Source organism: Microcebus murinus, chromosome 23 (assembly GCF_040939455.1).
Source record: "Microcebus murinus isolate Inina chromosome 23, M.murinus_Inina_mat1.0, whole genome shotgun sequence".
Classification (NCBI taxonomy): domain Eukaryota; kingdom Metazoa; phylum Chordata; class Mammalia; order Primates; family Cheirogaleidae; genus Microcebus; species Microcebus murinus.
In genome coordinates, this window is record NC_134126.1 from 18,484,476 (window position 1) to 18,511,113 (window position 26,638).

The following is a 26,638-nucleotide window of genomic DNA, read 5'->3' on the forward strand; positions in this document are numbered from 1 at the left end:
ATTTCTCAGAATATAATTACATAATGATTAAATACATTACAGAGTGATGGAAAAAATACAGCCTTTATAGTTAGCTGTCTAAGCATTTGACTCTAGGAAAGAATTTCCAGATCTCAATTTATCTGTAACTTAGAGAAATAATGTCTGAGTATCAGCTTAAAGTACTCAGTTACATTATCTGCAACTTCTGGGTTATGAAACTAATTTTTAAAATCCTACTTTGAGAAGTATTTATTTAAAAACTCTGTTCTGTAGTTAAGTTCATGCCAGGATGAACTCTGAAGATTAAGACCAGCAGCATCCAATATGGGGCCACATGTGGCTAGTGAGAACCTGAAATGCAGCTGGTTTAAACTGCCATGTGCTGGAAATGAAAATACTTAATATGAAAAAGAGAATTTTTAAATTTCATTACTGTTATATTTGATATATTGATTACATGTTGAAATAATATTTTTAACATATTTAGTTGAATAAACTATATTATTGAAATTAATTTCACCACTTTCATTTTACTTTTTTCCATGTGGCTACAAGAAAATTTTTAATTACATATGTGGCTCACATCCTATTTCTACTGGACAGGGCTGATTTAGGCCATTAAGATCCCTTCCAGCTCTAAAACTCTATAATCTATGGATTCTCTTGCTATAATAATTGCTGGAAGAGGCAATCCATCCTGGCCCCTGAGCATTCCTCCACATTCTTGGTAGGTATTTCAAAAATTAAAGGCCCTTTACCTAAACCATCTCTCAGGGTTGTATTTGCAGAAAACAACTTTGAGGGACTGAAATAATGTCTCCCCACCCTGAGCAAAGAGCAAGCTTGTTACCAATCACTATAAAACCAATAGATTCCAATCTAGGGCACCTGCATTCCCCCATGGGAAAGGAAGCCAGTGAGAAGTGAAGTTCTAACTACTACTTTTGCCATGAGTAATAAAGTCCTTTATCTTTGTCCCAGAAGTCTCTTGTCTTCCACAAGCATCCAAGAAACTTTAACAGGCTAGCTTATTAGCCTTTAAGGACAATAAAATTCCAGACCCTTCACAGCACTGCCAAGACGAGGCAAGTGATGTGCCCAGTGTACACAATTTAAGGAGACAGGTACTCACTCACTCTCATGGGCTTATCCTGCACTCCTCTAATTACTTTATATGTATTAATTCATTTCATTCTCAGAGAAACCCTATAGGCTAGGCATAATATTATCCTCATTTTACAGATAAACTGAGACAGAAAGAATTAAGTAGCATGCTCAAGGACACACAAGCTAGTAAGTCGGTGCTCAAATTTGAACCTAGCAGTCTGGCTCTATCACCCATGTCCTTAACCACCATACCACACTGTATCACTGTAAAACACCTAGATGGATTAGAAAATGACCAAAATAATGTAGGTAACTAAGAATTTAAAAATAATTCCATTAAATATAATTGCCACATTCTTTTAAGTAGCAGCCCAAATATTATCTCCTCTGTACTGCCTTCCCCAACTCGCCCAATCTCTTGTTGTATATTCCCAACACACAGGACGTACTTCTATTTAATTTCTACAGATAGGTGGGCAAGGACCAACCAACAGCCACCATATTCTATTTATCTTTAGACACAGAAGGCATCAAATAAATGTTTGGTGCTGACAAAAAAAAAAAAAAACACAGTGAAAGGACAGCATGAAGCTCTGTAATGTGTAATGCCATAAATATAATGCAAGATAACAAAAATCATCATTGAGTGCCATAAATTTAGACAACCATCCTAAGAGAAATGCAGTAAAAGGTCTGATTACACAGTTCTTATGACTATAAAAACAAGATGATCTGAAATAAGTTCATACCAAATATACACTTAGCACATTATATTCTTGCCTCCTGAGACCTGCAAAATCTTTGGTTGAATTCAGTGTTGAGTAAAGCAGGCCTAGATATATATCACTTGGCTCTGAGATGACTAAGCTTAAGACTCAAATCTGGTCAAACATAGATCATTATCAAAGCTTTAGTATACTTATTTTTTTACAGGGCAAAAACACTGCCTTACCTTGTTGCAATTCTCTGAAGATTTCTCTCCGTTTCTTTGTCTTTGACAACATCTGGCTTTACTCTGCGCATCATTTCCCACTCCAGCCTCTTATCACGCTGTGTTATAAATATTGTTATGTGAAAGAATATTAGATATTTTTGAAAGTGCAGCAAACATTGATATGATACTCTGTGAAAGGACAAAGGTAATAAATCATTCTGGCTTAGTTTGTCATAGGGACTTCAAAAAAAAAAACCCACAATTTTAGGGGTTCGGCTCAGGGAGCCTGTGGTTAGCACTCAGTGTGTCATGTGAGAGGCACAAAGTGAGTTTCTGTCAAGCTCTCTGACAGCAGGGGCCTGGAGAACTGCCAGCATATTCAGCCTGGCAGTACAAGGTAGGGTGGGAGAGAGCCACATGCCTGATCATCAGAGGAAAGCAGAAGGAAGACTCCAAACTACCCTCTCTGATAATTATAAGGTTAAATGCTATTTATTTTCAGAAATTGACTTCCTTAGCAGTCATAATTAATAAGAAATTCTATCAGCTTTTAAAAGAACAGCCATCATGTCCAGATACTTATACAATGACTATTTCTCTTTGCACAAAATCATTTAAATCCTTTTTTCCTCTCGTGGTACACCTGACCAATATTCTTGCCATATGTGGCATATCAGTCACAAACTACAACAAACTCATTCTCTGTTATTGTGCAGAAGTAGAAGGGAAGCTGGGAAATAAGAAAATCCCACAGACAACATAATTTAGTTCAAAATTATCTTTGAGTAATACATTGGCCCCAGGAATCTGATTTGACATTAATACATTGCTTGTTCAGGTCTCCCTCTCAGGACAAAATTTAACCAAATATCAAATATAAGGATATGATGAAATAATCACCAAGCAGCTGGCAAAGCATCGAAAACATCAAAACCAGTAACAAAGACCAATGGAAAAAAGTCACCTTTTATCTTTTCCATATCTCCACTCATCTCTCATTTTGTATTAATGACATGTCTAATCACTATAAAACCAAACTCCTGCTCTCACTATAAGGATTAGCCTTATTTTGCTTACATAATTAAAAAGGCAACATGCTCAATGGAGTAACTTCCACTAAGTTTCTGAACATAACTGTGGTTATCCACTGCCACATAAAAAGCAATTTAAAAAGTGGAGTGTTAATTGGACAAACTGCAAGAACAATTTAGTAAAGATAAGAACTAGACAATCTAATCTACAACTAATAGGACACACCTGTTTTCTCTTCTCTAGTCTTTCTTCTTTTAACTTTTCTTTTTCCTTTTCCAGCGCTTTGTTTTTGACCAGAATGGCATGTCTACTTTTAGGAATTTTTTTGTTAAGGATTTTAGCCATGGCATATGCCCAGCCCATATTAGTCTCAACATTGGATTCTGCAGTATTTTCATTTTCATCACAGGGTTCAACATCATCTTCGTTGTCAGCTTCTATTGCTTCATCATCAGAAGAAAAATGATCCTTTTCCAGTTCACAGCTTCCTATAGAACCTAAAAGTAAAAATAAATTAAACTTTAATACCCTATGCAGAGGTTGCCAAGACTACAGCCAGACCCCAGAGACCATTCATGAAGGCCCTCCTATCTCCATTCTTGTAAAGGGGGACTTATCCAAGTCCCACAGCTGCAGTAATGGTGGAGACCCATCTATCCCATTGCCATCAGGCCCTAGACCTGGCCCTCCCATGTCAACAGGGGAAGTCACAGCAGCTTCAAGACCCAGGACCTAGGCCACAGAAACAAATCCATTAGCCTCTACCACATCCCTGTTGTCAAAGTGGTGACAAATGCTGACATGGGGTCACTGCAGGGTGTATTCAAGAACATGAACCATAATTGTGTCACATTAAACTACTTGAAGAGACTACTGAAGAATGCTATAAACAAATAAAAACTTTATTCTGTTAAGAAAATAGTAAAGTATTATCAGAATAACTCTTCTAAGGGATTTGGCCCAGATATATAAAATTCAGGAAAAAAACTAAAAACCAGCCTACTTTGAAAGAATTTGCACATAAGATTATAAAACTAGTCATTTTAACACTTTTGGGAAAAAAATTATCTAGTGATGTGCCCAAGATACCCAAGATTCAATTGTACTGCTGGGTAATTCAATGAAAATACCAAGCTCTGAGTTGAAGATGCAAATTTGTAAGTGTCCTATTGAATTTTAACATGCAGAACCAACAAAAAAAAAAGCATAAACAGGTTACCAAGAAACTAGTTCACCATTTAAAAATTCAAATGGCTGGGGCCAGAGGACTAAGAGAAACAACAGTCCCAGTGGTGCCTTTGCTTGAAAGTCAACTTGCTGAGCAGCTCTTTAAGCTTTGTTTCCTTCCTTAACTTGGAAAGTTAACTGTGCTTTAACAATGAGCGCACCAGCAGCCAGCACAGCTGTGTGGTCTATGAGATCCAGAGCCCTCTGGAGAGCTTCTATTCTTCAGAAATCTGTGTAACTTATTACAAAATACTTAAGGAGAAAATCTTCCAACAGCTTAGTAACTTGGAATTTTTTTAATAAGCAGAAGAGCTAACAAGGAAGGCTGAGAAGAAGTTAACAAACAAAAGGAAAACTCAGTGATACACAAACAGCTGCCACTTAGCAGCAATGTCTGCAGGTAACAAATGTGCCTTTTTTCATTGACTCCAGAATTAGCTGAATCTCAAAGATTATTATAGAAAATGTCATTACCACAGAAAATGCCATTACCTGAAATTTTTCCTATCAAAATACCTCTACTAAGTAACAATATTAGTAATTTAAGTAATCTTTTAAATATTAACATTCTTGTATTAAACTAATAAAGTAACATTAGAGCAGAAGAAAAAGGCCTAGGCACAAGCAGGTTTCCTGCTGCTCCTATAATTCAATTCTAGTCCTCCTATCCAAATCAGAGCAGTCACCTAAATGAAATCCATAGCCCAAAAGCACTGTAGCATTTCAGAGTCTGCTATGGCATTTACCCTTACCAAAGCTAAGCATCAGAACCATAATCACTGCTTCTACCTTTAAGAAGTCTACTAACTGATTCTTGTTGTGACTTCAAAATTATCTATTCTTCAACTCGAAGCCTCAGTTTCTTCTTTAAATAATTTCAAAATAAAATGTGCATATTTTGCTTTTAAATATCCTCTCATCCTTTTTATGTCAGCCTGGTACTATGATCTTGTTGCTTGTTCACTTCCAAAGAAAATGGAAGAAAATGCATGGTCACTTATTACCTTCTGAGTGAGCCCCTCTCATCACGTGACTTTCAACCATGAATCAAGAAGGAACTGCTGAAAAGACCTGACGTTTAGCTAGTGACTATAATACTTGCAATTTGGGTATTTCTTTTGCATAATAGCTTTTTTAAAGTCATAAGAATTCATGAAATGAAATGAATCCATTTCAAATAACAATTTGTAACAAGTTAGAAAACAGTCAATAAAAACATACCTATATAAAGATGGACCTCAAGCATGAGTAAATATAAAGCATCTTCAAAAAATTAACTGAACATTAATAAAAAAATAAAAATATTTCACATTTTTAAAAAGCATGATCATAAAATATAGTGTATCAGTGGTATGAAAAAATATTAAAGGAAATGATAAAGAAAACAAATCATTTATAATTCTATCATCCTAATGGAGATGCATATTTTTTAATACAGAGAAAGAATTCTTAAAAATAAAAACATATTTAATTTGAAGCTTTTTCTATATCCTGTATGCTGGGTCAATTGAAGAAGTGAGAAGATACTCATGACTCTAGGCTTTGACATACAAATATAGGTAATATATAAGAACTTTATCATTAACCATAATATTTTAAAAAATGTTTCCTCAAAAAGCATATCAAGAACCAGTGTTCCCAGGAAAGTACACTGAGAAATGAAGCTGGGAGAATGTAGTTAGCTGAAAAATAAATATACTGTATTAATATTATATATATGTTTTATTCCTGAGCCATTAGCACTACACAAACGCTAATAACAAAATAAACAATTCTTGAGCAAAGTGCTTCCTATAGTAAGCATTTATCTAAATGTAATGTGCCAAGATGGCTTAAAGGTTTGTGTCAATGAAAAATATATGGTGATTAAAAGCAGAAAAATCTTTACCAGCTCCTGGTAAACTATCAAAACTACAACAGTGACATCTAGTGTTTTTGTCCAGATGTAGTCACAAATTTTGTGTTTTTCAAATGCACTGTAACAGTAGCTAAAACGCTTTATGATTGTGTAAGCCACTCCAACTCTCCACTTCAAAACCTTGGCTAGTCTTCCGTGCATTTCTCCTCCACCTTGACTAACACAACATACATATTATGAACACAATAAATCTGTGAAAAGTTTTATAGTACCATTTTATACAACCTGCACTCATCTTACCAATAAAAAAAAAAATCCAGAAGAATTTCCTAAAGTCATAGTTTTTATTTTATTATTTTTTTAAAGAAGTTCTTGAAATATAAAGGACACGGGAAAACAAGAAGTAAAGAGGGTCCAGGGGTGGGGTGGGGCGGGTAGGGGTAAAACTTACCTGTTGGGTACAATGAACACTCTTCTGGTGATGGGCATACCAAAAGTCCTAACTTAAGCATTATACAATGTATCCATGTAATGAAAACATTTGTACCCCCTTAATATTTTGAAATTAAAAAAAAAAAATTAAGAAAAAGAAGCTCTAGCTCAGAAGTTTTTAGTCAGGCATTCACTGCTAATGGAAATGATGTTTTATACAAATAAAAATGCCAACATAATGAGGTCTCCCAGCACACTAAAAAACAGGATTTACAAAAGATTATCAGTATTCAAATCAGAAAATAAAACTGATCCTTAAAAAATGTACTGTATCCTACTAAAATGAAATTTTCCACTGATTTCAACAGCAGAAATAGATACATCCAGGGGTATAAGCTCATAAATGGAAATCACCAGACAAGTAAAAAATTCCTTTGAAATCCTGTGTGTTATCTTCAACATTCATTTTGCATTCTACTTTAAAAATCTAGAAATTAAGAAAAGACTACAGAGGACACTTACTGAAGTAATGATTAAAAGTTCCAATCATGGCAATGTTCTCTATCAGAGCTGCCCAGTAGCCACCAGCCAAAGGATCTATTGAGCACATCAAATGTGGCTAGCATGACTAAGAAACTAAATTTTTGTTTTATTTAATTTTAATTACCTTAAATTTAAATAGCCACATGTGGCTAGTGGCTACCATATTGAACAGGGCAGGGTTAGACCTCTGAGGTAATGAGGTAGACAAAAGGCATTCCTCATCTACTGTCTTCTTCCCAAACCTCCAGCTCCCTTTCAAACTTGCCATCTGTCCCTGATCTCAGATAAGTACGGTTAGCTGTTGGCAGGGAAGTGAGTCATTTTTCCTAGCCTTTCGAATTCAGATGAATTTTTAAGAAGTATCACAATCCCTCAACATTTACTGAGCACCCGTGAATGATGAGCAAGGAAGGAGAAAATGAAAAATCTAAATCTAGGCTTCTTTCCCTGAAGAACTCATGAGTTTAGTAGGGTAGATAAATCCTGTCACCAATTGCAATAAAATTTGTGTAAGTGTTCTTTAAAAAAAGCAATGAAGAAAGAAAGGGTGACTGTTTGGGGGTAACTGGGATGGGTTAGGGAAAATTTTACAAAGATGATAGTCAATTGTTTCTTAATTGGCAAAGCAAGAGTTTAAAAAATAATTGAAGGGAAGAGGCTAAGAAAGTAGGATTCCATGATCCAGGTCAACTGATTAGGGTGCCAAGATCACTGAACCTAAAATCAAGCACATGTGATAATCTGAGTCAGTGCTCTGTATGAAAATAAAAATTACCATTGTAATCATATTATTATTGGCATTCCAGGCAGAAGAAATTAGCATGTCCAAAGGCATGGGACTGTCAAAGAAAATAAGATATTTATAAAATGAAAATTAGTTGAGATTGACTAAAACAGGGAGATTTGGGGATTGGATGGTCAAAATTGGGCATAAAAAAGCAAAGTTGGGAATTTCATAAAAATCCCATTTATGATCCAAGAAATAAGAAGAAACCCCAAAATTAAAAGCAAATATTAAATAGTTTAAAAGTTCACACAGGTGTGTGCTTCCAGTAAGAAAGGGGTCAAACTGCTGGTGTTTTTTCTTCCTCTTAGCACAGTTATCTTAGGTCCTTACTTTCAAAAACATTCTATATTGGATTAAAGTTTTTCTTTTAAAATGTAAATACCACCTGAAAGCATTAAGCCTGTTGGTTAACCTTTAACTTACTTCACACCATTAGAATTTACCCTAAGTCAAACAGAATTCCTCATAAAAATCTGACTGAGATCAGTTAGTAGTGGTTAAGAGCATGTACACAGAATTCTGGTTTCTTGGGTTCAACCTCAACTCCAGACATAAATCTAAATGGTTTTCTGAAGTTGTGTAAGTTCTCTGCCTTAGTTTCTTCATCTATAAAAATCAGGATAAAACTGTACCTACAGGGCTGGGTGCGGTGGCTCATGCCTATAATCCCAGCACTCTGGGAGGCAGAGGCAGGCAGATCCTTTGAGCTCAAGGAGTTCAAGACCAGCCTGAGCAAGAGCAAGACCCAGTCTCTACTAAAAAACAAAACAAAACAAAAACAGAAATAAATTAGCTGGATAATGGAAAACATATAGAAAAAAATCAGCCAGGCATGGTGGTGCATGCCTGTAGTCCCAGCTACTTGGGAGCCTGAGGCAGAAGGATTGCTTGAGCCCAGGACTTTGAGGTTGCTGTGAGCTAGGCTGACACCACAGCACTCTAGCCTGGAAAACAGAGCAAGACTCTGTGTCACAAAAAAAAAAAAAAACAAAAAAAAAAACAGTACGTATACTTCACTGGTTTTTGTGATAACTGAGTTAACAAAGTTTGTAAAAGAGTGCCTAGCCCATTATCATTTGTTGATTGCACACCACACACACACACACACAAACACACACAGATATGCACTCACATACAGATACATGCAATAAGAATTTTTATGTGGCTGTGATAAAGAAGGAACAAGGAAGAAATACCTCTGGTATTTAGAATCATTGGAATATATGTGAAGTGTTGAATGAGAAGCTTTATATTACCAGACAATTATGGCATAGAAGAGCTCAGATTATAGAATTAGATAGACTTGGCATTAGGTACTGATTCCAGTACTTTCTAACAGCATAGTCTTGGGCAAGCTGCCTAATCCTTCTGTGTCTCACTTTCTTTATTAGTAAAATTGGGATTAAAATAGTACCTACCACACTGAGTTGTAACAACCATTAAATGAGATACATGAAAAGTGCTTAGCACAGACCTGGCACAATAGAAGGCACTAAATACAAGATAGTCAGTGATCAGAAGACAAAGATCTTGAGAACCTAAGGGACACAGCAAGGGAGAATTCCAAAAGTTTTTTAAAAAGATGTTGAAAAACAGAGGGGAGGAAATGAATTTCACTTCCACTATAATTTTGACTAAGGTCTTGGTAATAGCCTATAACCCAGGCATCAGCAAAGCATCATCTTGATTCCCTAGCAAGCTTTCACTTTATTTTACAAGTGGTCAATGTCTCTGTCCTACAGCTAGAAAAGTTAAAAACATGCTCAAAGTTACAAAGGCAAAGCTAATGGGGCTGTTGGATTTCCGAGACACTACAAAGCTTTGAAGCAAAGATTCAATTCAAACTAATGTGTACTGAACTAATGTTGCAGCTTTTCATTAAATATTTTTAAAGAGTTTAATAAAGCTTGAATTGAAAAGGAATTTCTTTCTAAGCCGCAGTTAGCCAGAACCATCCACTCTCCATCCCCACTCTGAGTTTATCTAAGTATACATATCCTCTGTTATTTAAAGCTCTATAAAACTACTGCTCCCCATTGGGTTGTAAATTATTTGTTCTGCCCATGTCACATGGTCTTTCCTGACAATTATTACTAAATTTAGAATATTCAAAATTGATGCTTTGAAACTTTTTAAAAAGCACTTACCTTTGGAAAAAAATGAAGTCAGCCCAGATTTCCATAAAAATAACCAAAAATAAAGTGAAAGTGCTACCATGGGAAAACACTGTCAGCTGTGATTACATGTGCCATCTGGGCAAGCCAAAGCAGATAGCGCCTGGAAGCGGTCTGTTTCCTGAGTCTGTCCTATAAACTGCTAAACCACTCAAGTAGGGCTATGACATACTTCATTTCTTAGGCATGTTCCTTTGCTATTTTAAGTAACTTAAATGATGAAGGAAGCTATAAGCTATAGTTTGATAAATAGCACATTTATCTGCTAGGTTATTGCATCTTAAATACGGCTTTGTGGTTTATCAAAAATGAAGGGATATCAAGTCTTATGTTAGAAGTAGATGGCCATTTTTCACTTATGTAACCAAGACAATCTAGACTTTTTAACTGTCCAGAAAACCTGAAATGATCCTCCCTACTATTTTATAGTCATGTGGGCACATTCTCTGTTGGGGGTGGGGGCGTCGTCAATCAGATCATGGCACTGGATAAGGACCATGGCATTTTTCACCTGGGTTGATTTACTGACTACAGACACTTTTTTCCTCCAAGACTACAAGCTTAAGAATCTAGTTAGTTGCTTCTAAATCTCCAACAATGTATCAATTCAGTAAATCTGAGTAGTCCAAGGATAACTTAGAGGTAGAAGCTATCATTTTCCCCTTTATAATACTGGGTATCTTCAACTACCATTTTAATTTTTTCACCTGAGGTGATTTACTGACGAGGGAGGCTGGTTTTATTTTTTATTTTATTTTTTTTTAATAAGACTACAGGCTTACATTACATCAAGTGTACATTTTATCTAAACTGCCAAAACGGTATTCAGTCAATAAATCTAAGCAGCTCACAGATAACTCAGGGAGAGATGTCATCGTTCTCTCAATGTTTGTCATTTATATGTTACTTAAAATACAGACTGCAGCATTTTACCTTTCATATATCCATGATTCATGATCACCTGTGATTTTATTAACTTGACCAAATTTCAAATCCTACTGGAGTGTTACATTTTACAAAAAACTCAGTCTGAGTCATTTTGCTATCATTCCAGTTCAAATTATATACAACTGTTAATTTTACCCCCAGTGATAATCTGGTTTATGAGGAAAAAAAAAATCACGCTGAGAAGTTTCCTATTTATTCAATGAATAAATGGATATTGAGTACTACACAACAAATCAGGCTCTATGCCAAATTCTGAGATATAGCTGTCACCAAAGCTGACAAGGTCTTTGCCCTCACAGCAGAATTTAGGAAACACAGGCAAAGTGTAACAAACAATATTTAAGAGTTTCTGCACTCACAAAGACACAATTTTCTACCTAATACAATGTGTCCAAAAAAATTAAAGCCAGAGATGAAAAACAAAGTGCAAACACCACGTGGGTTATACCTGTGTGTTTTCCATGAAATTTCCTGAGGATGAATAAAGCAACACTCTGCCTTCTTGTTTCAGCCTTCATGCTGTAAACAGATGTCCTTCCCACAGTAGGGCCACGTTTCACATTTCTGTGCTTTTTCTTGATTTCACTGTTTAAAATAACCCCCAAGCATAGAGCTAAAAGTGCTATCTAGTGTCCCTCTGCACAAGAAAGCTATGGTAAGCCCTACAGAGAAAATATGTGTCTGATAAGCTTTGTTCAGACACAAGTTAAATTGCTGGCCATGAGTTTCATGTTAATGAATCAACAATATATACTAAATGTCTTTAAACAGAAACATACAAAAAACAAGGTTATATATTGATAAGTTGACAAAAATGTTCTGATCAGACTTCACAGGAGCCTAACCCTGTATTTCCCCTAAAAGCAATGGTTCGCTATTCACTAATTCAGTGTTTTCCGCACTTCATAGAACATTACCAAAAATAGTGAGAATGGACTCTAAATTCATAAATCGAGAGTAAGCATTTAGAAATTTCATAGCAATTTGATATTACTGTGATGTCCAAGCATGTGGTCATGTTTCTGGTCATTCTTTTTAGCAATTTTTTTTTTGAGACAGTCTCATTCTGTTGCCCTGGCTAGAGCACCGTGGCGTCAGCCTAGCTCACAGCAACCTCAAACTTCTGGGCTCAAGCGATCCTCCTGCCTCAGCCTCCAGAGCAGCTGGGACTACAGGCATGCACCACCATACCTGGCTAATTTTTTCTATATATTGTTTTAGTTGTCCAGCTAATTTCTTTCTATTTTTAGTAGAGAGACCCCATTCTTGCTCTTGCTCAGGCTGGTCTCAAACTCCTGAGCACAAACAATCCGCCCGCCTCGGCCTCCCACAGTGCTAGGATTACAGGCCGGAGTCACTGCACCCAGCCTTTTTTTTTTTTTTTTTTATCATTTTTAAAAATACCTGTTGATGACAAATTGAAAATTAAAAAACAAAACCAAAAGTGGTCCTTCAACACTGGGAGTTTAAGCAGCAATGCCTAGAGGACATATTGCTGGGAATAAGACTGCACTGACAGGGAGAACACTGTGTACTAACATAAACAAAAAAGATGTAGGCAAGGACTAAGGTGGTGGCAATAGAAGAAATGGATTAATTAAACCAGATAGATATGGAAGCAAGGAGAAGAGTAAACATTTATACTTGCATTTCTGGCTTGGGCAAAGGGTAGATGGTGGTGTCATTCTTAGAGACAGAAGCAACTTTGGGAAAGGAAATTATAAATTGTTTTGCAAATACTAGTTTGAGGTGTCTAGAGAACAACTAAGCAGAAAAATCAATAGTTGTCAAAACCATTATCATTGCTTACAGACATTTTATTGTGCAAAAATAAAAATAAATAATTATTATTGATCTTGAATTTGACCACAAATACACGATTAAATGGTTAGATTATGAAGCAAGAAGTGTGGAATAACAGATAACATCCTGATCTATGGATCTAACAGTTTTCTACTAGGAGGCATTATGGTATAATGGAAACAGTATTTCCAAACTTGTTTTCTCATTTGTAAAACAAAAATCCTATCAGCTACCTTACACAGTTATTAAAGTTATTCAAACCTCTTTTCTTGAGCTCCAGCTTACCAATACCACTGTTATCAAAGGTTAGGAAGCTTATTTGGCAACAAAGAAAGGGGACTAGCATCAGAAAAGACATGATAGCTGGACATAGTGGTTCACGCCTGTAATCCTAGCACTCTGGGAGGCCAAGGCCAGCGGATTGTTTGAGCACAGGAGTACAAGACTAGTCTGAGCAAGAGCGCGACCCCATCTCTATTAAAAAAAAAATAGAAAGAAATTAGCTGGATAACTAAAAAATATATATATAAAAGAAAATTAGCTGAGTATGGTGGCACATGCCTGTAGTCCCAGCTACTTGGGAGGCTGAGGCAGAAGGACTGCTTGAGCAAAGGAGTTTGAGGTTGCTGTGAGCTCAGCTGATAACACGGCACTCTAGCCTGGGCAACAGAGTAAGACTCTGTCTCAAAAAAAAAAGAAGAGACATCATCATTATTTAATACTAATATTTATGAGTGGGTACCATGTGCCAAACATTAAATGCTTTATATATATGAACTCATTAAATCTTCACAACAATCCTGAAACAGTATAGTATATCCCAAATTTACATGAAAGTTGGTTGTTTGGAATATTGAATATTTCTTACTGTAAAACATTTCAAGTGGGGTCCTTCTGTATGTCTTCACGGTCTTGTCCTAGTGCAGGCCCTAACATAGAGTTTTGCAATTGCCTCCTAATGTTGTGGCACTATGTGGCAGTCACCATACATCAAGCAATAATATTTATAAAGGTCTATCACTCCCTTGCTTAAAGTCCTCAATAGCTCTCTGCTGCCTACAAACACACAAGGCCCCTTACAACCTGCCTTTAACCTTTGTTCCCAGTTTCGCTTTTAGTCACTTCTCTGAACAGCTAGAGCCATAGCAGATGATGCACTTTGTCTGAAATAGGCCATGAATTTTAAGAGACTGCATGCCACTGTGTATGCTTTTCCCTATGTCTGAGAAAACTGTCCTCTCCACCTCTGGGCCTAGAAAACTATTCATCCATCTAAGACCTAGATAAAATGCTACCGTATTCATTTATCCAATAAGAAAACTTACTTAATACCAAAATGTGCAAAAAAGACCCTATGAAAAGAAACAAGACATAGTTCCAGCATTTGGGGAACATATCTATAAGGAAAGACATATATGAAAACATAATAATATAGTATACTATCTGTAGCATGTACAACAAGAAAAGGAAGCAATGCCTAAGCTGGATTCCACAGGATATGGATTTCTCTGTCTCTATTCTCACATTCCTAAATTAGACCATGATCTTGATAACTATCTTTTAATAATACTCAATATATTGTATCACATTCCCAGGCTTAATATATGCCTTCCCTAAAACTGAAATTCTAAGGCTGGAATTTATTCATCCTTTGGATCCTCAACACCTAGACAATGACTGAAACAAAAGAAAACACAATTGTTCATTGAACTAAACTGGATAATTAGGTTTCCATATCAGCCAAAAGCCTTCTCAACCTATAATAGCAAGAGAACCTTAAAACTTATAATGCATTGAGAAATAAAAATATTTCCAACTTGCAATTATCTAGTACTAGCATAGAGAAATCCAATTTCTGGTTTCGAACTCCTGACCTCCAGCAATCTGCCCACCTTGGCCTCCCAGAGTTCTAGGATTATGGGTGGGCCACCGAGCCAGGCCCGAGAAATCCAATTTCTGGCCATGCCTGTAATCCTAGCATCCTGGGAGGCGAGGGAGACCGGCTTGAGGTAAGGAGTTCAAAACCAGCCTGAGCAAGAGCAAGAGCCTGTCTCTATGAAAACTAGAAAAAATTAGCTGGGCAACTAAAAATGTGAAAAATTTGCCGGGCGCGGTGGTGTGCACCCTGTAGTAGTCCCAACTACCTGGGAGGCTGAGGCAGGAGGATCACTTGGGCCCAGGACTTTGAGGTTGCTGTGAGCTAGGCTGACACCACTGCACTCTAAAGTGACAACAGAGCAAGACTCTGTCCCCCGAAAAAAAAAAAGAAACCAAATTTCCACCCAAATTTGTAATCAGTACTGACATTTTGCTCATGTAGAAAAATGTAGTAATTTTTCTTTTTTGGACAACACTGCGTTGAATTAGTCTATTGAGCTTTTAAGAAATTATCAGAACCAGAAGTTCTAATTCCTAATCATCAAATAGTTTGTTTTCCTTAACTCCTTTGTCAGGGGATGAGGACTGTAATAACCTAGGGACTACAGTAACATATGACACTTTCTCAGTTCTGGAAGTCTAGGTTGATTCACTTGTTTACTGTGAAAGACCCACTATGCAACAGGCACTGGGAATACAGCAGTCTTTACTTTTATGGAATTTATATTACAGTTGGTAGAGACACACAGCAAATACATGTCAGATGGTCTGAGAAGTGCTAAGAAAAAATAAAGCAGGGTAATAAGTCAAAAAGCAACAACAGGAAAGCAAGGAGAAGGCTAGTGGTGGTACATTAGGTAGGGTGGCCAGGGACCAGTCTCTTTGATAAGGCACTGGATCAGAGGCTGAAGGAAGTGAGGGAGAAAGAGACATGCAAATATCTGAAGAGTATGCTAGGCTGTGAAGCCAACAAGTGCAGAAACCCTGGTGTGGGAGTATGTTTGACATGTTAAACCCCAAGGATATCGATATGGCTAGCGAACAGTTGGTAGTTAGTGAGGGGCAGACTGACAGATGATGGGAGACAACCTGAGCCAGATCATGCACGCCCAAGGATTCCTGATGTTATACTAAGCTGGGAAACCACTGGATCATCTCAAGCAGATAACTGACATGATTAAACATACATTATAAAAGAATAGCTGTTTTGTGGTTACTGGCTAGTACAAAGGAGCAATATCTAGGCAATAAGAAATCAGGGATTGGCCGGGCGCGGTGGCTCACGCCTGTAATCCTAGCACTCTGGGAGGCCGAGGCGGGCGGATTGCTCGAGGTCAGGAGTTTGAAACCAGCCTGAGCAAGAGTGAGACCCCGTCTCTACTATAAATAGAAATAAATTAATTGGCCAACTAATACATATATAGAAAAAATTAGCCGGGCATGGTGGCGCATGCCTGTAGTCCCAGCTACTCGGGAGGCTGAGGCAGCAGGATCGCTTGAGCACAGGAGCTAGGCTGACGCCACGGCACTCACTCTAGCCTGGGCAACAAAGTGAGACCCTGTCTCAAAAAAAGAAAAAAAAGAAATCAGGGATTGTCTGCAATTTCTTGTAACCTAAGAAGTTTGTGCCAGGAATGATGGTAAAAAGGAATAGCATGGACACATAATAGTTGAAGGCCTCAAAATATATCCTTCATTCTTTCATTATCAAGCGTCTTTAAGACAGTTATCATATGCTTTTATTTATTCCACCTGAACCACCTAACTGTTCTTACATTCACTACTATTCAGTCTCTAAGACAACGCACGCACCTACCGCACAAAAGTCATGTACACCATCATTCTTCCTCTTAACTATTTTAACCTTTTGCTCCTCGCTCCCTAGGAGATCCATCCCACTCCTGGAATTTCAAATACCCCCTTCCCTTCATACTTTGCTATGGTAAGTTTCTCGGTAGCAGCGGCTATTTCCCCTGTTCTAATTAATAAAGGCGACCCTGAAAATACGTCGTGACAAGATAAAACCCAGGAGGTTAGAAGCAAATGCAGTCGCAACCCCTGCTTCCCGCGAACTCAGCCCGGCCTTTCCTCCCGGACGCCAAAGGCTTGGCCCTAGCACATTACCTTCGCTGTCGGAAGCGCTTTTGACTTCATACTCCAGCTCCGATGCTACGGCGCTGGCTTCCATTTTCATCTTCTTCTTTGGGGACTTTTTCAGCTTTTCCCCTCCACTCACATGTGAGTCCTGGACGGCCGCAGCCATCTTTCCGCGAAGGAAGCGTCCACTGACAATTGCGCCGGGTAGCAACGAGAAAAACTTCAGCATCTAGTTCCGGTGGCACACAGTTCCGGGGCGGGATCGCCTAGCCCGCAGTTCCGGGGGTGGCGCCTCAGAGTGTGGATTGGAGGGAGGTCTGAATCTCTTGATGTCTTTAAGTGAAGCCGGTTCCAGGGCAAAACTCAGTCACTGATTGGTCTCTGTCGGCTCCTGCGCCAGCTTGTCGTTGCCTTGATCCGCTGCCCCAGTCTGGCCCCAGCAGCGCTCGGTGCACCTTCATTTCTTCCCCTCGGCCGCCTCCCTGGTCCGCTGCCTTATTTGACGTTGGTTTGGGATGCTCCAGAAGTGTCCCTTAGTGCCGACTGAATGCAGCAGCGTCTAGGAAGCAAGGAAAATGCGTTCGGAATCGATAATTAGAATATGATATCATCCCCTCCACCCCACCACCACCAAAGATAACACAACACTCGAGACCTTGCTTTAAATTGTATCAGATAATCTCCTTCTGATAATCCTTCCTTACAGTGGCTTCCAATTACAAACCGAATAGAATCTCACTTTCTTTTCCTGGGTCCCACCCTTCTCCCTTGGACCTGGCTCGGGCCTGGCGGGCTTGCGGTGCAGAGGGAGCGAATCCCTCGACATTCCCTCCTGCCTGCCTCTGCCGGCCAGCTTCTCTCTGGGGTCGGCTCTGCGGCCAGGTTCTCTCTGGGGTCCGCTCTGCGGCCAGTTTCTCTCTGGGGTCACCTCTGCGGCCAGCTTCTCTCTGGGGTCACCTCTGCGGCCAGCTTCTCTGAGGTCAGCTCTGTCACACGCTCTCTCAGCCCCTTGTTCCATCGAAGCAGCTACCACCATCTGACCCCATGTATTCCCCTAAAATGTTGGCTCCATGAAGGGAGGGACCATACATATCTCATTCTCTATTGTCCCCCCAAGACAAGCAACAGGACAGCCTGTAATAGAAGCTCAAAGATATTCCTGGAAGGAATGGATGAATGAATGACAGAATACAACTATTGACAAGGTTAGTGCCTCAAACAGATAACACCAAACCTTTACAGGCCAGGCTTGTTCTAAAGGCTTTCCCTAAATATAGCGTTTAGAGACATTCTTGGGCCGGGCGGGGTGGCTCACGCCTGTAATCCTAGCACTCTGGGAGGCTGAGGCGGGAGGCTCCCTTGATCTTAGGAGTTTGAGACCAGCCTGAGCAAGGTCAAGACCCCGTCTTTACTAAAAAAATTTAAAGAATTAGCTGAGATAGTGACACATGTCTGTAGTCCCAGCTACACGAAATGCCAAGGCAGGAGGATCGCTTGAGCCCAGGAGTTTGAGGTTGCTATGAGCTAGGCTGATGCCACAGCACTCTAGCCTGGGCAACAGAGCAAGATCCTGTCTCAAAAAGAAACCAAAACAAAAAACAAACAAACAAAAAAAACAAACAACAACAACAACAAAAAGAATTTAGATCAGGCGCAGTGGCTCACTTCTGTAATCCTAGCACTCTGGGAGGCGGAGGCGGGAGGATCACTTGAACTCAGGAGTTTGAAGTTGCTGTGAGCTAGGCTGATGCCATGGGACTCTAGCCAGGGCAACAGTGACTCTGTCTCAAAAATATTAATAATAATAATTTAGGTGAGTACTGACCAGTACATGCATGTGATGAAACTACTCAAGACCAGGGAAAGGACCACCAGGAAGGATTAGAGACAAAGTTATCTATGCACACACAGGGCTAGTAATAGTGCCTATTCTCATCAGACAGACTGAAGAAATCTCATGATTCACAGAGCATTGATTAGAGTACTTGTCAAAAACTGTGAGGGTATGAGATTTTACCATACTTTCAAGCTGACAAGGAGCCTGCCAAAATTCCATGCATGTGCACAGAAGACATAAGACTTACAAGTAAGAGTGGAAGGGCAGTTTATTTATTATTCTGAACAACAGCAATAGCAAGCAAATTAGCAATTCCCACAGGGTGACACAAAGAAGGTTGGTTAATACCTGCACGTGCAATAGATTGCCTTACAGGAAAGGAACCTTAAGCTATTTATAATAGCGTAAAAAATATGAAATAGGAATAAAACATGTGGCATACCTGAAGACTACAAAGCATTGCTTAGCAAAGTTAAAGAAGATCCAAACAAATGGAGATATACCATGTTCATGGGCCAGAAGACTCAATATTATGAAAATATTTATTCTTCCCAAATCGATCTATACATGCAATGCAATCTCAATCAAATTCAGCAAGCTTTTCTGTAGAAACTGACAAGTTGATCCTAAAATTTTTATGGAAACTCAAAAGACCTAGGATAGCAAAGAAATAACTTTGACAAACAAAAGTTGAAGGACTAATACTACATAATTTCAAGACTTATTATAAGCCTTTTTTTGTTTGTTTGTTTCAGACACAGTCTCACTCTGTTGCCTGGGCTAGAGTGCCGTGACATCAGCTTAGCTCACAGCAACCTCAAACTCCTGGGCTCAAGCAATCCTTCTGCCTCAGCCTCCCAAGTAGCTGGGACTACAGGCATGCATGCGCCAGCACGCCTGGCTAATTTTTTCTATATATATCAGTCGGCCAATGTATTTCTTTCTATTTATGGTAGAAACGGGGTCTTGGTCTTGCTCAGGCTGGTTTCGAACTCCTGACCTAAAGTAATCCACCCATCTCGGCCTCCTGGAGTGCTAGGATTACAAACATGAGCCACGGCACCCGCCCTATTTTAAGGCTTGAAACACAGTAATCAACACAGTGTAGTCTTACGTTAAGGTAGACAGAGCAATTGAACAGAAGAGGCAAGAAATGGACACAAATGTATGATAAATTGATCATTGAAAAAGGTACAATCTTGATCTACAAAACAGCATGAGTGAATTGGAAAATAATTATGCCAGACACAAAAAGAATGCATATCATATGGTTCCAGTTACATTAAAGTCTTAGAAATGTAAGTTATCTTATAGTGATCAATGGGTACCATGGAGGTCAGGGGCTTGGAAAGGCACAAAGAGGCAGGGTTGTCAAGAGCCACAAGGAAGCTTTTTGAAGTAATGGGTGTTTATTATCTAGATTGTGACAATGGTTTCACAGTGTATACATATGTCAAAACTTATCAGTTAGTACACTTTAACATGTGTGGTTTACTATAAGCCAATTGTGCCTTAATGTAGCTGATAAAAAAAATTATACGAATGACCAAAGAAATATATAAAATAACAAATACAAAAACTGTATGGTTTTGCTGACAATTCAGGTCATGTCCATTTGCTTTTGTTTGTGTATTAGTCTCCTATGAATGCTGTAACAATTTAACACAAACTTGGCAACACAGATCTATTTCCTCACAGTTATGGAGGTCAGATGTCCAAAATCCGTTTCATTCTGTGAGGTCGAGGTATCAGCAGGGCTGGTTCATTCTGGCTGCTATAGGGAAGAATCCATTTCCTTGCCTTTTCTAGCTTCCAGAGATTATCTACATTCTTTGGCTCATAATCTCTTTCTCACATCACTCCTCTTGCTCCATTGTCACATGCCCTGTTCCTCTTCTACAGTCAAATGTCCCTCTGCTTCCCTCTGTCAAGGCCCCTTGTGATTGAATTTAGGGCCCACCTGGACAATCCAGGATACTCTCTTCATCATAAAATCCTTAACATCTGGAAAGTGCCTTTTGCTATACAGACGCTGTTCAATTTACAATGGAGTTACACAGGCCAAAAATGCATCTAATACACTTGAACATCGTAGCTTAGCCTAGCCTACCTTAGATGTGCTCAGACACTTACAGTAGCCCACAGTTAGGCAAAATCATCTAACACAAAGCCTATATGATAAGAAAGTGTCGAATACTTTATGTAATTTGTTGAATACTGTACTGAAAGTGAGAAACAGAATGCACGGTGTCTTAGTTCATTTTCTTTTGCTTATAACAAATTTACCTGAAACTGGGTAATTTACAAAAAAAAAGGAATTAATTTCTTATAGTTACAGAGGCTGAGAAGTCCAAGGTCAAGGGGCAGTATCTGGTGATGGCCTTCATGCTGGTGGGGACCCTCTACAGAGTCCCAAGACAGCACAGGGCATCCCAGGGTGAGGGGGCTAGCTCAGGTCTCTCTTCCTCTTCTTATAAAGCTACCAATCTCACTCCCATGATAACCCACTAATCCATTATCCTATTAATACATGAATCCATAAATAATTAATTCATTCATGAGACCATAACCCTCATGACCCAAATCGCCTCTCTCAATACTGCCACATTGGAGATTAAGTTTCAACATGAGTTTCCAGACAAACATTCAAACCATAGTCTACGGGTACTCAGAGTACAGTTTCTACTGTATGTTTATTGCTTTCACACCATCATAAAATCATAAGTTGAACTGTTGTAAACCCAGGACTGTGTGTATAAGGTAAAATTCACCAGCTCTGGGGATGAAGACATGGATTCCTTTGGGGACATTATTCAGTCTACTACAGTTTGTTTTAATTCACTCAATTTTAGGGACACAGTATTTAAAAAGCTTCTTTGATACATCTTTAAAAAGGGGATAGTTTTCTTCTTTATCTTTACTCTCCTCTGGCATGGAACTCCTGCATGTAATATAATTAAGACCCAGGCAGTGGCCTTATTATTCCTAACCACACTGAGCCCTTTGTACTATGTTTGATTGTCTCATTGGAAATATCCCTGTAAACAAGAAAGGGACAGATTACATCATCTGGTTGGTGTTAAACAACGGAGCAGGTGAATACTGGCAAGACTAATAGGCTTTATTTTATTTGAACAAATTACTCTTGGACTCCTGGTCTCAGAGCCTGCATTAGTGAGACAGGTACTAGCATGCAACAAGGAGACATATTCCACCTTGCGTAAAACCTTTCCATTAAAAATTCACCTCGCTATGGGACTTAACTGTCTCTTAAGCAGTATTCATCACCGATGACAAGATTTGCCCAGCATTTCTGAATGATCGAGCCAACAAAAGAGAAAAGCGGACTACCTTGATCCTTCTAGACTTTCAGACTTTAATTTCTGCTGGTAGATAGTACATCCCAAGTTATAGATGAGGAACTACTGCTTCCTTTCACTGTGACAGTTAAACCCAACTTGTGTGTCCCTAATACCAGAGACACAACTGAAAGAGAGTGGCCGCATCATCCAACTTTGGTGATTATTGGTCCAGTGGTGAGGTCTCAGGGTCCAGCCTTTCTAGACAAGCCATTCATTTATTCATTCAACAAATATGTAATGAGCCCTTTTTATGTGCCAGGTTCTGTTTTAGGCACTGGGGATTTCAAGCAAGACAGACAAGATCTTTGTTTTTATAATGTTTACATCTTGTGTGATTGGGCCAACAATAAATAAGTAAATTTTTAAAATAGAATAAATAGCTGCAGATAACAGTAAGTGTCAAGAAGATAGCCCAGAGTTTGTCTGTCTTTCTTTCCTTTTCTTTTTTTAGAGACAAGGTCTTGCTCTGTTGCTCAGGCTAGATTGCAATGACCAGATCATAACACACTATAACCTCAAACTCCTGGCTTGATTGATCCTCCCACCTCAGCTTCCTGAGTAGCTAGGAATTTAGGCATGAGCCACCAAACCCAGCCCAGAGTCTTTCTTTAGTAGATAGGGGGTCACAGAGTAACTATGAAATCTGTGGCAGCCTAAGGGATAGGCAATCTCACCTGGGAAAGATGGTCTGATTACCTGAGGGTGGCCCTTTTCCAAACATTCCTCCCTGCACTCCAGCTTCGGACACCCCCTCCCTGTTCCCAGTCCACAGGAAATTTCTCTTCTCTCCGTTGTTACTCTTAAAGGCATTCCTCTCTCTTCCAACACCCCTGGGACATATAATCTCTTAGAGAGAGATCATGATTTCATTAAAGCCTTAAAGAGCAACATATTTCAAATAGCTTGTTCAGCAAGCACCCTGCATAAGTCCCAAAGCCAGAGGAATACAAAGGCCTAGCTATCTGCTTGAAACTAGAAAGTAGAAAGGAGGGAGGGGTTTAGAGAGCAATACACAAATTTATATCTCAAAATTACCATCTAGACTCACATTGCAAGAAATATTTTGTTCAAGCAAGTGTTAATTGAGAACCATAGTTTTTGGGGTTTTTTTTTGTTTGTTTCTTTTTTTGAGACAGAGTCTTGCTCTGTTGCCCGGGCTACAGTGCCATGGCATCAGCCTAGCTCACAGCAACCTCAAACTCCTGGGCTCAAGCGATCTTCCTGCCTCAGCCTCCCCAGTAGCTGGGACTACAGGCATGAGCCACCATGCCTGGAAAAAAATTTTTTTTTCCTGTATTTAATAGCCCAGCTAATTTTTGTTTTTTTACTATTTTTAGTAGAGATGAGGTCTTGCTCAGGCTGGTCTTGAACTCCTGACCTCAAGGGATCCTCCCGCCTTGGCCTCCCAGAGTGCTAAAATTATAGACATGAGCCACCACACCGGCAGAGAACCATTAATTATTATAAGGAATCTCCATAGCATTACTGGGATCTGAAATTATCTTAAGTATTTGTTAATGTTATTCAGTCAAAAAATATATGTCAGGTACCTTTTATATGCCAGACACTCTTCTAGGTACTTAAGATACAGTTGAGAACAAGACAAACTAAGATACTCTTTCCTTGGAGATTATATTCTTATGGGAGGAGGTAAGCAATAATCCAATAAACCAATCAAGAAATAAACAAGAAAAATGCCTGATAATGATCCTCTGTAGAAAATTCTGATAGGATGACAAGACCAACAGTGACCCATAGGTAATTTTTTTTTTTTTCTTTTTAGTCAAAGTCCTTGAACTTGTAGATAGGTAATTTTGAATGGGTGGATAAGGATGGCCTCTCAAAGGAAGGGAGGTAATCAGAGTAGATGGAGACATGAATGTTACAATCCATTCAGCCCTAAACACAGCAGGGCAGGGAGGAGCTGGTGCAAAGGCCTTAACATTAAGACATGTTTGAGGCAAGGCGTGGTGGCTCACACCTGTAATCCTAGCACTCTGGGAGGCCGAGGCGGGCGGATTGCTCGAGGTCAGGAGTTTGAAACCAGCCTGAGCAAGACAAGACCCCGACTCTACTAGAAATAGAAACAAATTAATTGGCCAACTAAAAATATTTAGAAAAAATTAGCCGGGCATGGTGGCTCATGCCTGTAGTCCCAGCTACTTGGGAAGCTGACGCAGAAGGATTGCTTGAGCCCAGGAGTTTGAGGTTGCTGTGAGCCAGGCTGATGCCACGGCACTCTGGTGTGGGCAACAGAGTGAGACTCTGTCTCAAAATAAAAAGACATGTTTGAGAAACCAAGCAATAACCAGTTTGGCTGGGGCACAGCAGTGAGGAGGAGAATGCAGATAAAAAAAGGAAAAGAAGGCAGGAATCAGATCATATGATGTATAGATAAGCTAGGACATGTTTGGACTTTATTCCAATTGGCTTGGGATGGAAAGCCACTGGGAAGAGCATGAAACGGGGTGTCCTTGGTCAGTCTTCCTCCTGTGTGTCTTCACGAGGATAGAACCTTTGCCTGTCTGATTCACTGTGTATGCCCAGTGCCTAGAACAGGTCCTGGTGTTCAGTGCGTGAGGACTTCATAAATACATATTGAATGAGTGTGTCAACTCTCACTAACCTGCAATGAGATAGCAGTTCCTCATGACAGAATTAATGCACGATTCCGCAGGCTTAGGCTTTTCTTTCCTTTAAAAATATTGCACTTTGGTTGCTTTTAGGTGAAATTGGAAAGGGAGTAGATGTAATTGAAACATCCGTAATTGGCTCCTCAACTTTTATGCACGTGAATGTTGCTAAAGATTTTTTACAGATTTAGAAATAGCTTATCTACACTTTTAGATAGGCTTAACATTTCTCTTCACATATTTCTCACTTTATTAAATAGATTGGAATTTTCTTTTCTTTTTGTGCAACAGTAAATGCATACATATTCTCTTTTATCTAGCAAATAAACACACCATGTTCTTTATGCTCTTTGAAGTTTCTTTTGTTAAAATGAGAGCGATTTGTTACTAGATCATTCTGAGAGGAAGGCATAATGCAGAAGAGAGAGATCTCTTTCTGGTTCCCACAGTTGCCACCAGAACCCAGGTACCAATCCAGTGACCCCTTGTTTTGGAGGGATTTATTTTTTTACAATAGCCTCATACACCTGCTGTGTCCCATATTTACATAAATCTGATTTCTAAAAATCAAAAGAATAAAAATAAACTTAGTTTTAAAATGCTTTTGTATCTCTTTTTCACTGTTTTTTTTTTTTTTACAATCTTATGAGTAAAGATGAAAACTCTATACTAAAAGTCACATAGCTCATTTGTATCAGAACCAAAAGATTGGGATTTCTTAATTTGGAACTTTGCATAGTTTTTTTATTCAAGTTCTCTGGGGAGAGGCACTATTTTGTAGCCACTTTCCATTGTCTGGAGCGTTGCCTTGCAAATAGAGTTCAACAAGTATGTGTGGTCTAAGCAACGTCTACACTAAGGGTAGACGTTGCTGCCTTTGCTCCTTTTGTGTTATATAGAACCTTAGGACTCGCCTCAGAGGAATAAGCCTAGACAAGTGCTCTCCATTTTTTCCTTCTGTTGTGTTTATGAAAGCATTATTTACATGTACTCAAATTTACGAATTTTATTTTCTTTATTTATGTATTTATTTTTTGAGACAGAGTCTCCCTCTGTTGCCCAGGCTAGAGTGCCATGGCATCAGCCTAGCTCACAGCAACCTCAAACTCCTGGGCTCAAACGATCCTGCTGCCTCAGCCTCCTGAGTAGATGGGACTACAGGTATGTGCCACCATGCCCAGTTAATTTTTTCTTTTTTTGGTAGAGACGGGGTCTCGCTCTTGCTCATGCTGGTCTCGAGCTCCTGAGCTCAAATGATCCACCCGCCTTGGCCTCCCAGAGTGCTAGGATTACAGGCGTGAGCCACCACGCTCGGCCAAATTTATGAATTTTCAATGTACAGTTTGATGAATGTTTGTAGCTATACAGAATTGTGTAACCACTACCATAATCAAAATATAGAGTCATTCCCTCACTCTAAAGATCCTTTCTCCAGCCCCTGACAAAATATGAGTTCAGCATGAAGCACAATGCACCACTCCACCCTCAGGCTTTTCTAAGAAAATAGGGTTCCTGTTTTCAAAATCTCTGATTCCCATATGGATAATAACAAGACGTTTGAAGTTTTTGTTTTATTTTTTTCTCACCCCGTCCCCCCTTTTTAAAATTTTATTTTTAAATTTGACTCGGAGCCACGCTCAAGTCTTGAGCAAGTGGACTCCCCCCACCCCCTTTTTTTAAGGCAAGCATGAAAATGAGGTTTATTGAGTAGAGAAAGATAGGATTATAGGGCAAGAGAAAAATATAGGTTTACAGAGCGTGAAACATACGCCACAGATGACAACCGGGACCCATTGTCGCAGCAAAGGGAGAGCAAAACGAAGGGCACAAAAAGGGCTTGAAGTTTTGACAATGGAGAAATTTGTTTAGCCTCCCAGTCTTGATCTGAACACTTGGTGCCTAGCAGTGAGAAAAAAAAATATTTCTATTTTCAGAAAGATCCTGGGCCTGAATAGAAAGAGATCAGAACATGCCGTGAGTCTGGTGAGGGAGCTCCCAAGAGAG

At 39.1% G+C, this 26,638-nt stretch overlaps 1 protein-coding gene across 1 annotated transcript in view; it reads right to left on the minus strand.

The window, feature by feature from the left end:
* Positions 1–16,993, minus strand: part of RRP15 (ribosomal RNA processing 15 homolog) — a 36,091-nt gene extending 19,098 nt beyond the window's left edge. Inside the window, exons 1-3 of the mRNA XM_075997050.1 lie at positions 16,830–16,993; positions 3,281–3,552; positions 2,042–2,139 (exon numbers count right to left, since the gene is read on the minus strand). Coding sequence (XP_075853165.1) covers positions 2,042–2,139; positions 3,281–3,552; positions 16,830–16,968 — 509 coding nt within the window. The 5' untranslated portion in view covers positions 16,969–16,993. The remainder of the gene's footprint in view (positions 1–2,041; positions 2,140–3,280; positions 3,553–16,829) is intronic.
* Positions 16,994–26,638: the final 9,645 nt, after the last annotated feature.